This window comes from Trichinella spiralis (assembly GCF_000181795.1).
Source record: "Trichinella spiralis strain ISS 195 chromosome Unknown Scfld4, whole genome shotgun sequence".
Classification (NCBI taxonomy): domain Eukaryota; kingdom Metazoa; phylum Nematoda; class Enoplea; order Trichinellida; family Trichinellidae; genus Trichinella; species Trichinella spiralis.
The window spans coordinates 3,997,443-4,009,657 of NW_003526943.1; the positions used below are offsets into that span (position 1 = coordinate 3,997,443).

Sequence of the window (12,215 nt, forward strand, 5' to 3'; positions counted from 1 at the left end):
TATTTTTTGAAGTGACAGTTATTTTTTAATTTGTACCTGATTTTTTTATTGAAATCTGTAGAAATTGATTTCAAATTTTATATTTTGGCAGGAAATTAGAAAAGTTAGAAAATTGTTTACTTTTCATTATTCGAAAGATGCGGAACTTTCATAGTCATATAATTTTAGTTCACTTTAAAGCAAAAGTGGAAATTTTTAGTAAAATTCTTTTGACTGAAGAGTAAACTGTCATGAAGAGCTGCCGTGATCGATCGCATGCATCAATGCCAGGTATGATATCATCTTTTCTCTTGCTTATGATTTTTAGTAATATTGTTAATATGATTATTCTTCATTTATGAGTGGCATTGAAAATTTATAGCATGGATAATTGAAGCGAGCATTTCAAAATAGTTTTATTATTTTTGAAATTGTGAAACGCTAATCTGTTAGAGTGCCTTCTTATAAGGAATGTGTAATATTCATCATTTTTTATTATTAAATATTTTAGTTGTACGCTATCAGTTTTTTCACATTGTATCGTTTACGATAATGAATGAAAATGAAAGTTATTTTAGTTGTTACTGTTAGAATAGTAGACTTCAACGATAAATGGGGCAGCAGTTTAATGAATCAATCAACACAAGCGTACGACAGTAGAACACAGCGTAGGAACGAGAGTAAACACACACAACACACAACACGCACACAACTACTATATATAACTCATAGGTAGTACGGTATAATGATAATCAGGTATAAGAGGATGACGGTGTGATTTCCAACATCCCCACTTCACGCCGCCATCCCAATTAATTTCAGACAAGTAGCCAGGCGGCTCGGTGTCAGGGCCTTTGTGAACATGTCAGCTGCATTATCTGCACTTGGTATCTGCCGCATTTCTATTTCGCCTTCTTGTATCTTTTCTTTGACGAAATGGTACCTTATGTCGATGTGCCGTGTCCTTGCTGACGATGATTGACCGGTGCTGATGCTAACGGCTCCACTGTTGTCGCATAGCAGTGTAGGCTTGCTGCTCTCCTTTTCCAACTCAGATTGCAGCGAGCGTAGCCAAGCGGTTTCTTTTGCAGCGTGGCTTAGGGCCATATATTCAGCTTCTGTTGTTGATAACGCTACCGTGCGCTGTTTTTTTGATGTCCATGCTATCGCTGCACCAGAGTGGCACACAACGCATCCAGAAATGGATCGACGATCATCTCTATCATTGCCCCAGTCGGAATCGGAATACACAGTGAACGCATTTTCAATCTGCCTGTAGACTAACTTCGCAGCTTTTGTGTACTTCAAGTATCGGAAGATGCGCTTAACGGCAGTCCAATGTGCCTTCCCAGGATTATCACAAAAACGACTGACAATCCCCACTGCGTGGCAAATGTCTGGTCGACAACTTTGACTTAAATAAACCAGGCAGCCGACGGCTTCTCTGTACGGTACGGCGTGCATCTGCTTTATTTCTTCATCACTCCTCGGCATCATCGCTTTCGATAAAACCTGGTTAGGGTCCAATGGTGTTTTCACCCCTTTGCAGTCGGACATTCTGAACCGGTGCAGCATTTCCTCAATGTACTGCTCCTGATCAATCGACAGCGTGCCATTTTCAACATCTTGCACGATTCTGATTCCTAGACACCAATGGGCTTTGCCAAGATCTTTCATTTTGAAGCGCTCACACAACGCCATCTTCAATTCATTTTTTGATGACTCGTTGTTTGAAAGAATGAGTAGATCGTCTACGTATACACCGACGGCGAGGAAGGTTTTATTTTTCCGAAGAAAATAGATGCAGGGCTCGTTCTTCAGCCTGTTGAGCCCGAAACTCCGAAGAGTCTCGTCCAACATTCCGTACCATGCACGACTCGCCTGTTTCAGGCCGTAGATAGATTTTCTTAAACGGCAGTATTTGTTGTTTTCGTCACCAACACCACTCGGCAGTTCCATATATATTTCTTCATTCAGGCTTGGATTCAGGAACGCGGTCACAACGTCCATTTGATCTACTTCTAAATTATACTTCGCTGCCAATGACAAAAGATACCGGAGCGAAGAATAACCCAATGTTGGAGCGAATGTGTCTTCAAAATCAATTCCTTGCAATTGTGAATATCCTTTGGCCACAAGTCGCGCTTTTCGTTTTTCAATTGTCCCATCTTCTTTATACTTTGTCTTGAAGACCCATTTACTTTTAATGGCCTTCTTGTGTGGAGGCAAAACGGCAGGTTCCCATGATTGATTTTCGCGGTGGGATGCCAATTCTTCATTGATGGCCTTGAGCCACTCTTTGGCATCCGGACGATTCACTGCCTCTTCATAGCTGATGGGATCGCTATGCTCGCGCACTTGCGCCTGAAACAGAAGAAAATCTGAGTTGAATATGTTTCGATTAGGGAAACGGTTTCGCAGCGGTCTTCTAAGTTCTTCTGGCGACGTCTTCGTTGACGGCTGTGGATTTTGTCCAATGGACTTATCACTGTCGGTGTCTACTTTGAGTGGAGCAGTTGGATTTGGATCCATCTCAGTAGAACCACTATCTTGAGAAGTCCACACAATCACTGTTTCTTCGCCAACGTCTGGATTCATAAGGGAATTCGTCGACCCTTCCTTTGACGCCTGGGTGCCAGGGAACTGTGATTCCAAGAATTTCACGTCTCTGGTGACATACATCTTCTTCGTTTTACGGTCCACAGTACGATATCCTTTGCTGGTTTCGCAGTATCCAACGAAGATCCGTTCTTCGGATTTCGGATCCCACTTCTTTCGTTGTCCTGAGGGAACGTGCACCATTGCCAAACAGCCAAAGACTTTCAAGTGCGCCAAGTTTGGCTTACGTCCAGACCAAGCTTCTTCTGGAGTTACCTTTCGCAGAGCCTTTGTGGGGCATCTGTTTCGTAGGTAGTTGGCTGTGCCCACAGCCTCTGCCCACAAATCTGGACTCAAGTTGGCATCTATTAGCATCGTTCTGGCCTTTTCCACAAGCGTTCGGTTCATCCTTTCTGCGACGCCATTTTGTTGGGGCGTTTCAGGAATCGTACGTTCGTGACGAATGCCTTTTCTCACCAGAAATTCCGCGAACATGTTGTTCACGTATTCACGTCCATTATCGGTTCGCAGGCACTTCACTCTTTTTGAAGTTTGCCTTTCCACCATTGCGATGAAGTCTTTGAACTTCGGCAGGACTTCGTTCTTGTGCTTCAGAAAGTACACAAACGATTTCCGTGAGAAATCATCGATAAATGAAAGAAAGTATCGAGCACCACCAACTGACGCTACTTGCATGGGCCCACATATGTCCGAGTGTACCAGTTCAAGAACTTCTTTTGATCTCTTAGTGGCCGATTTAGGGAAGGGCAAACGACACTGTTTTCCTTTCAAGCAAGTGACACAATCCGTTTTTGTGATTGCATCAGATGGAATGCCAGTTGCTTGCCCATCTTGCAAGAGCTTCATTGATCCACGACTTAAATGCCCTAGTCGACGGTGCCACAGATCTGGGACATCATGCACTGTCATAGCCCACTGGTCACACCGATTTAGCCGATATAGTCCATTATACTGAGTTGCAGTACCGAGAATATGTTGTCTCGGAACTTCAATAGCTAAGTCAACTATTCGGCAACCATTTTCGTCGAAGATTAACGTCTTCTTCTGTGCGGCTATTCGACTTACAGACAGGAGATTCAGTGCCAGTTCCGGAGCATGTCGAACGTCGTGGGCCACCATCGTCTTCTTAGTGGCGAGGGGAATTTTCACGACCCCGCATCCTTTAGTCGTTATATTTGTTCCATTGGCAATGGCCACTGTGTGTGTAGTGTGACCGTTGTACTCTTCCATCCAATCGTCGCGATGAGTCAAATGCGTAGTGGCGCCTGAATCTAGGAACCAATCCTTGTCGCCGTCAGTTGCCTTTTGAATCAGAAGACAGCTTGCAGCAAAATTTGTGCTTGCTGCTAAGTGTTTGTCTGATTTCTTCTGATTTTTCGAAGGCCGGCGATCATTTATTACAAATGGACATTTTGCAAGAATGTGTCCCGTTTGCTTGCATTTGAAACATCTTCGATTGCAACGTACCTTGACTTTCTCTTTAGCACTCTGGCTCACAAAAGCACAGTTTTCATCCTTGGGCAATGGCGAAGCAAGTTGTTGAACATTATTTTGCAATAACAAGCCCTTGACAAATTCAACCGTGATCTTCTGATTCGATCCTTGGATGCCAAGGATCAGGGGTTGGAATTCGATCGGCAATCCACCGAGAATTATGCCACCAACCGTTTCATTGTCTAGAGGTTTTCCAATCGACTCTAGTTGATCCGCGATACTAGTAATACGGTCAATATAAGCTGTCATTGATCCGCATTCTTCGAATCGGGTCTTGAACAGAGAGGAGTAGAGGCCAATGCGACGTACCAAACCAACGTCTTCATAGGCGCAACGTAGTTTTTCCCACGCTTGCTTGGCTGTCATAGCTTTGCGGACATCGCCACTGGCACAAGGCTTGATTGACAAGTTTATCTTTGCCAATGCACGCTGGTCTAGCTCATGGTCGACATTTTCATTTTCTACACAGTGCCATAAGCCAGCATCCACCAAGTAATTCTTCATGGCGAACTTCCACTCAGAATAATTTGTGCCATCTAAGTGTTTCGACTCGGGCAGGCCACCAACTGCAGAAGCTAGAACCGTAGGCTTCTTCAAAGCAAGCTGTGCTTGCAGGGCCTGTACTTGTTCGACCAACTGGTTAACAACTTGATCCATTCACGCGCAGAGGAAGCGTGCTGGGCCCATAACCTGTTAGAATAGTAGACTTCAACGATAAATGGGGCAGCAGTTTAATGAATCAATCAACACAAGCGTACGACAGTAGAACACAGCGTAGGAACGAGAGTAAACACACACAACACACAACACGCACACAACTACTATATATTAACTCATAGGTAGTACGGTATAATGATAATCAGGTATAAGAGGATGACGGTGTGATTTCCAACAGTTACTAATAGAGTACTAATAGAGGAAAAAAAATAGAGTACAACTGAACTTTATAAATTTCCATTGGGAATTTAGTCAGTTGTAATTGTAAATTAACTGAAATTGCTCGACAGATTTGACGCCTGCCAATTTGGACTGTGCGTCTAAATATGCTAGTTCCGTGGAATTGGCGCCCAGCATTCCCAGAGTTCCTCCGTATGGTTTGCGTGAATTGCAGCAAAATTTTGAAAAAACCCGACGCGAAAATTTCAGCCTCAAAGTTGAAGTGTGCTTTTTGAAATCAAAATTACAAGAACTTGGTTATTTTTCTGAATTGCCCGAAAATCAACTGGTACATGAACTTGAGACTTTCAAGAAATTTTTGAGCGGTGAATTGAATGCAGAAAATAAAATCAGGTAACTGATTTATTCTGTTTTTTTAAATTTATAAACTAAGCTGGCAGCATAACTCTTTTTTTCTAGTAATGAATCAGATATATGTCAAAAAGTCGAGCTTGTTGAAGTGTCGAAGTCGATTGCTGTGAAGGAGAAGGTAAAATCAGCCGATACAGTACGAATCCAATGTGATTATTTATTTAGTTTTTTTAAATTTTCTTGAATATTTCGCATTAGGAATTGGAAAACGTGAAAGATGAGAATGCTCATTTGAAATCTGTGATTGTCAGTTTACGAAAGGAGAATGAACTGTTGCTTGAATCCCTTCAAAATGCTGGTGAATCTGTATACGAAAGTGACCACAGCGGTAGAATATCATTGATGACTCGAAAGGATGCGTAAGAAATTTATAATTACAGTTCAAAATAGACTTATAAATTTTGTTCAACCTTAAGACTCATCTTCAAGCTTAAAAATAGAATCGTTGAATTAGAAATGGATCTGATGAAACAAACTTCAATGTCTTTAAGATTGGAAGAAAAGGAGGTTGGTCCTTTTTTTCGAAGTATGCAGATGCTGGGTTCATTTATTTGATGTAGTTTCAGGATGTAGAATCGGATTCAAATTTAAAAATTCCTGAAACTTTGCACGTAGCAACGCAGACCTCTTTTATCCAAGTAAGAAATGATCGAAATTTGCAACAATTTATTGTTTGCTTTTAAGCTTTTGTATTTTAATAAATGAAATTCTATTTCTACTATCATTCTATTTTATTAATATTTTACATTTTCAATAAATGATGAAATGAAACTTCTACTTTTTATATTCATTTCAGGAATCTCCTCCAGCTTGTTCATCTGTTTCGACAGTCGATCATACATCCAGGGAAGAGGCACAACTATCATCTGAAATGCGTTTGATTTGCAATTATTTGGATGAAGTTTCCGCAAAAGCGGAATATATATTTTTTGTTTTAAAAAAAATTGTTGGTAGCTCAAAAGTGAGTATTCGGTATTGCTTTGTTTTTTTACTTTCTATTCATTCAGTGTTGCTTTCAGAATGTTGATCTATTATCCGAGTCGGATAGAAATATAGAATTGAACGCTTTGAATTTTCCTGTATTATTTGATAATTTGTGCACAATGCTTGATGGCAGTATACATATATTAAGTAATTGGGATGTTAAGTTTTTAATTTTTCTTAAAAAAGCATTCTTCACTTTTAGATTGTTCGAATAATAATAATAATAATAATAATAAGTATAATAACGGGAAACATTTGCATTATTATTTGAACAGTTTGGATGAAAAAAGTGATCGTCGTCTTTTTGAAGATGATATTCATCATTTGAAAGAACAAGTGAAACATTTGCAACGGTCGCTTTGCGAAAAGGAAAAGTATGCACTTTTTGATTTTAAATACATTTTTAACAGATTATATTGTATATTAATAAATTTAATTTCAATGCATAATGTAAAGAATGATAATTTTAAGAAATAAGAGTAATTCTTTTTGTTAAATGCATATTTAATTTAGTTAACTTACGTTCTAAGATAGTTCTGAGAAGATTTTCAGTTATGAAAATTTCTTTTGCATAATTTAAACTTTAAAACAACAATGCTTCTTTGTCATGAGCAATCTGTTATGGATATATGATAATGTTTCTTTTCTCAAAGATTTATCGCGAACATGATGAAAAAGAATTCAAGAAAAACCGCAGCGTTGTTTCATTCCAATCAAAGCAAAGTTAGTTTGGTTATATATATATATATATATTTGATTATTTAACCTTCAAAGCTTTCCAAAATGTTCCATATTTTAGCGGAAATACAGTCGGCCCTGAATATTCGCGGGATTCAGTCGCCGACTGTATTGAATACTTTATGCATGTACCAGTTTTGTCTTTTATTGTAAAATTTCAGCGTTTTATTGTTAAATATGCATCATTTTATGTGCTCATTCATATGCGATTATTTTATACTTTAAATTGTTTTCATCTTTTTAAAGATACATTATGAAGCTGAACGATTTAACGAGGTACTGTTCGATTTGAACAAATCTTTGGCAAACATACGTAACAGTAATGCACTGATGGCATCTCGTTTGAAATTAACCGATGGTGCGATTGCAGTTCTGATGGAAAATGTTGGTTCATATTTTAATTCATTAATAATAATAATAATAATAATAATAAGCATGTTGGCATTTTTTGTTAATTGATTGAAGTTTTTGCTTCATTTTCAAATTTAGAAATTATCCAAAATGCCTTCTCAGACGTTGAAGAAAACAACACTACAACGCAACGTTGACGCTTCAGACGAGACTGATGTGATGAAAGATCTGAATGGTCATTTGAAGGTCCGAAGGGACAGTTGTTATGAAAGGAAAATTCACAACAAGTGTAAAAATTACATCATACGTGAATAAATCATTCTTTTTAATGATAACGTTTTACAGAAACTGTGCTTTACAGAATTAGTTCACAATTTCGTGTGAAATTCATTTTTTTTACATAAAGCTCAGAAATACCAATTTCATATCTACAAAAAAGTAGTGAAAAACAAAGCGAAATTTATATTTTTTGATTCTATTCAAACATCACACGGGTGTGATCAAAGGTTCACTAACAGGGTCTGAAACTTTAATACCGTCGTCACTTTTGAAAGAATGCGAATTTTCTTGTTCAGCATTCGGCTGATTTTCGTCAGTGGTATTGGAAATTGGTTGTTCAACTTTCCATTGACGCTTTCGCAACAGAATATAGTCAAGAAAAAGTCGACGAGTCAACCGTGAAGCGACTACTTGACCGGCGTGATGGGCGACTTTTTCAATCACCAATATACCGTCCGCTCGTAGAAAGTGGTCGGCAAATTTTTCCACATCACCAGTCCATTTCGGCTGAGGTTCCGAATAGGATGCATTCACCAGCTTTTTGATATATTCTCGACGAGAACGACGTACCAAATTACGATAAAGCCAATATACCAAATGCAATGAATTGATACAAGTCAACGCAACTGTCCAACACCAGACGAGGAGAAATATTTTCTCATTTACCATATTGATCATCAGAACGCATTGAACAGTATATCTATGAAAGCGAAAGAAAGTAAAAAAAGCGTCATTTTTCGATATTTAATGTTAATTTCTAGATTGACATGGTTGACTGTTATTATACGATATATGAATAAGTTGTTACCTGTTCAAATTTCCAAGTACTCGGACTTCAAAGTCACACATCGTAACTCTAGGAAATACGCCGGTCAATTCCCATCCAGTTCCTGAGAGTAAACGTAGAAAAATATTCGGCATCCATTGTCGTCCAGTGGCCAACACTATTTGCATGAACAACAGTTGTAAACTGCAATTGACCACGTACAAAAATTTCACTAGAGTATAAGCGAAAGTGAGAAATGATCCGCTGTTTAGCAACTTTCTATTTAACCAACTGCTTCTTCCAGAAGATCGACAATACGTTTCAAAAGTTCGTTTCAATTGCAAAACTTCGCACAAGAATGCGGCGATGATGCTGGTTTGTGAATTTTCATCATCCCACGACTCTTTCAACGTTGATTCACGAGCAACCGATACAATCGTTTCAATATTGAAACCTTTTCAATAAGAAAATTTATAAAAATGCATACAATTAAGCATATAATTCTGTTCGTATATAAGAAGTTTGCTTAAAACAAATAACACTATCTATTACCAGAGCGAAAGTTACAAATACGCCATAAAGCAAATGGGGCACCGAAGAACAGCGCCTGCACACCAAGAATGAACGGCACCCATTGATAATAGCTGATATGCTTGTGTCCACGTTCTGAACGTCCCGGAATGGTGTCGTTCAACGGCAGCCAATAAGTATCTTGTATGTAGCAAAAATTTTCCGTATATTCCTCCCAAGCGTATTTAAATTCCGCTGGCACCCAGCATTCGATAGGTTGTCCAATCCATTGTCTTGTACTGATGATAAGTGCGAACAGAAGCAACAACGATGGAGTGTAAAAATAATTCGCTCTGTCGACAACATCGTCATCAACAGTTGGCTTGAGTGCATTTATTGCAGAACCAAAAATGTCCATTTGATTCAAACAGCTTAAATCTTTCCGTATTAATGTGCTTGTAACAAGTGTATTTTCTGCACTGAATTGCAATTCCCATTCTCAATTCTCGCTTTTGCACTTCAAAACATGATTTTCCAGCTTTGAAGCTATGCAAACATTCAACTAATCTATTTGACAAATAACAAGATTTTAACGAAATAGCTCGTCTAACCATTGCATAATTTCAAATGCTTCTGCCATGCTAAGAACATAAATGTGATTTTAAAAAAGCACTGTTTCCAAAATGAATGCCATTTTAAAGTTAAAAAAATAATAAATTTGTACACTTTATATATTTGAATATCGTAGTATACAATATCGTTCAATAATCAAATACACAAAATTGACTGATATGATAACAGAGCGGAGAATCAATTTCACTGCTTCACTTCTTTGCAAGAACAGCATTTATTGAATCAATCTACAAATAAATCATTGAAGATTAATTCGCCAAAGATATAAAACTTACCTCGCTCCTCAAATTCGATTCCTTCACCTCATATTTTTCAATTTCAACTGACAGTCGATCCTATAAAATCAGTTCACTTTATTCCATACTTGTGAAATATTTCAACAATTTCTATGTGCATACTCGTAAAATAGGATTTTTTAAAGTCGTAAGCTTTTGTTGACAATGTTTTCTTTCTTTTTCACACTCTATTAAACTGCTATGCAACTCAGCTAATCTTCGACGAATAGCACCTTCAATTAAAAAATATTTATAATTGTTTTTAGTTAAATTTCTTTACAAACAAAAAAATCACAACGAAATTGTTTACCTTCATCAACAGAACTACTACCATCTTTGGAGGATAATTTCTCAACTGTTTCAGGGAAAGAAGTTGATCTGGATACAACGTTTTGTAAATCTTCGTCAAAACTTTCATCACTGCTAGTACTGAAATCTTCTCCGAAAATTTTATCTACATCTGAAATCAATTACATACACCATTATCAATTATCAATGAAAAGAAAAATAGGCAAATCAATTGAGTCACTTACTTATTACTTCACTTTCGGAATTCGAACCATGCAAATCAGCAGTTTTCACAGCATTTGCACTGGTAGTGCTATTTCGAGATTGCGCTTCTTGATCGATTGATACAAGACAATATCTGAAAATTTACACATTTTGAAATAGTTATATGCTGATATATAAGCTTAAAATTTCATCATCACGCTAGGAAATTTCAAACTTCAAAAATCTTTCTGAATTACCAATTATACAAATAAACTGTGATTAATGCAAATATAGAAGACCTACATTCGATGAAATAAAAGCGATAAATCTTTTGAATTAATGCACTACTGTAAACTAATATGCAATAGTTGTTGTACAATCTATCAAATTGAAACTAATTTTCCATATAATCTGTTCACTATTTAAACATTTTATTTTAAAATAGAAAAACCATTCACTTGACAGATGCACATTCGAGGTCGGACCGCAACAGAATTTTTAATTCTTTTTCAATTTCAGGAGCATCCATGTACTTAAAAGCAACTTTATTTACACACTGCTTCACATTGTAATTGTTAAAAATTTTACCTTTTTTCTCAGAGTTTTGCGAAACCGGCGTCTTCGAACATTCTTCATTGGTGGTGTTACTAAAATTTCAAATAAAAATGTACCAACAACAAATGTAATTCATGAATTTTACTGGTTTCTTAAATTAAGTAAAAAAAAACACTAAAACCAAAATTAATGCAACAACAAATTATTATCGAATAAATTTTCACCAAATGCAATAAAAATTATAATAACGTACTTCCATGTGGCCACTGAAAGCGTTTTTCACATTTCTTGTCGTCATTCAGTGAATTGCTCTGCTTCGATTCATCATCCGATTTTTCACAAATAACCATCTGAGAAACATCAGTGACTTTGTAAAAATTCTTCTTATCCAAAGTTTTTTGCAATTCAACAACACATGGTAAATCAACCAACTAAACATAAAATTTCAACACAAAATGACCATAATCAAAAAATAACACTCTTCTGTAAATAACTATGTAAAGTAATACCCGTCCTTTCAATTTCTTATCGCATAATTTGATTTCTGCTGTGTGAGTATCAACATCAACGAAGATCTTCAATTGCTTCTCAACATTGTCTTGTTCGAGCAATTTATTCAGCTGTTCTGCTTCTTCCTGACAAGCAAAACAATTAAAACAACATAATAATGCAAAAAAAACTGTCCGCTTTACACTTGGAAGACGTAAAATAAAATCACTTTCAATTTCTGGTGGCTGATCTTCTTCCTTGTATTTAGAAGAGTGATACATCTGTCTACTTTTTTCTGTCTACGCCAGTAAAAGCGAGCGTAAGAACGAAATCACATGTAGAGCAAAATGTTGCTGTTACAGTAATTTGGAAAAGTAGGCTACTAATGATAATTAAGAAAAATTGTTTACCGCAAAAATAATTTTAAGAAATAAAATAAAATAAATAAAGATATTTATTAATAACTTATGAAATATTTATATAAAAAAATTTTTTTTAACCCATTATTTTTCATGTGGATTTAATGATTGCAACATATATTAAATCCCCTGATTTTAACATTTAACTTTAAAGCACTTTAAACAAATTGCAGAAATTTTAATTTTTAAAGTTAAATTTTATTGTCAAGTTGCTTTAAATTTTTGATTAGTTTTGTCAAATAATTTTTCGCTTTATTTCTTGAAAGTTATCAACTTCGGGTAAGACGCTTTTACATTTAGTTATTTGATTATATATTATAATAC

At 36.6% G+C, this 12,215-nt stretch overlaps 3 protein-coding genes across 3 annotated transcripts; 1 reads left to right on the forward strand and 2 right to left on the reverse strand.

Moving 5' to 3' along the window:
- Nucleotides 1-774: 774 nt before the first annotated feature.
- Nucleotides 775-4,749, reverse strand: Tsp_01017 (retrovirus-related Pol polyprotein from transposon TNT 1-94). Its single transcript, XM_003376760.1, has one exon. The coding sequence runs from the start codon at nt 4,747-4,749 to the stop codon at nt 775-777; it is 3,975 nt and encodes a 1,324-aa protein (XP_003376808.1).
- A 77-nt stretch (nt 4,750-4,826) lies between these two features.
- Nucleotides 4,827-5,763, forward strand: Tsp_01016 (conserved hypothetical protein). The gene is made up of 4 exons (XM_003376761.1): nt 4,827-4,878; nt 5,100-5,382; nt 5,449-5,518; nt 5,599-5,763. The coding sequence occupies exons 1-4, from the start codon at nt 4,827-4,829 to the stop codon at nt 5,761-5,763; spliced, it is 570 nt and encodes a 189-aa protein (XP_003376809.1).
- A 371-nt stretch (nt 5,764-6,134) lies between these two features.
- Tsp_01015 (innexin unc-9) lies at nt 6,135-11,753 on the reverse strand. Its single transcript, XM_003376762.1, has 10 exons — nt 11,493-11,753; nt 11,237-11,414; nt 11,017-11,075; nt 10,887-10,960; nt 10,470-10,582; nt 10,247-10,396; nt 9,071-9,502; nt 8,561-8,972; nt 7,990-8,452; nt 6,135-6,266 (listed from the first exon to the last, which is right to left on the reverse strand). Exons 1-10 carry the CDS (start codon nt 11,751-11,753, stop codon nt 6,135-6,137), a joined length of 2,274 nt encoding a protein of 757 aa, XP_003376810.1.
- Nucleotides 11,754-12,215: the final 462 nt, after the last annotated feature.

Bases quoted from the DNA above. Each gene is read 5' to 3' on its own strand.
- Tsp_01015 (XM_003376762.1), bottom strand. From the start codon at position 11,753: ATGTATCACTCTTCTAAATACAAGGAAGAAGATCAGCCACCAGAAATT. The intron at 11,076-11,236 runs GTACGTTATTAT...TTGAAATTTTAG, and splicing joins CTTTCAGTGGCCACATGGAA to TAACACCACCAATGAAGAAT. The intron at 9,503-10,246 runs GTAAACAATTTC...AATTCAGTGCAG, and splicing joins TAGTAGTTCTGTTGATGAAG to AAAATACACTTGTTACAAGC.
- Tsp_01016 (XM_003376761.1), top strand. From the start codon at position 4,827: ATGAATCAATCAACACAAGCGTACGACAGTAGAACACAGCGTAGGAAC. The intron at 5,383-5,448 runs GTAACTGATTTA...CTTTTTTTCTAG, and splicing joins AATGCAGAAAATAAAATCAG to TAATGAATCAGATATATGTC. The intron at 5,519-5,598 runs GTAAAATCAGCC...ATTTCGCATTAG, and splicing joins CGATTGCTGTGAAGGAGAAG to GAATTGGAAAACGTGAAAGA.
- Tsp_01017 (XM_003376760.1), bottom strand. From the start codon at position 4,749: ATGGATCAAGTTGTTAACCAGTTGGTCGAACAAGTACAGGCCCTGCAA.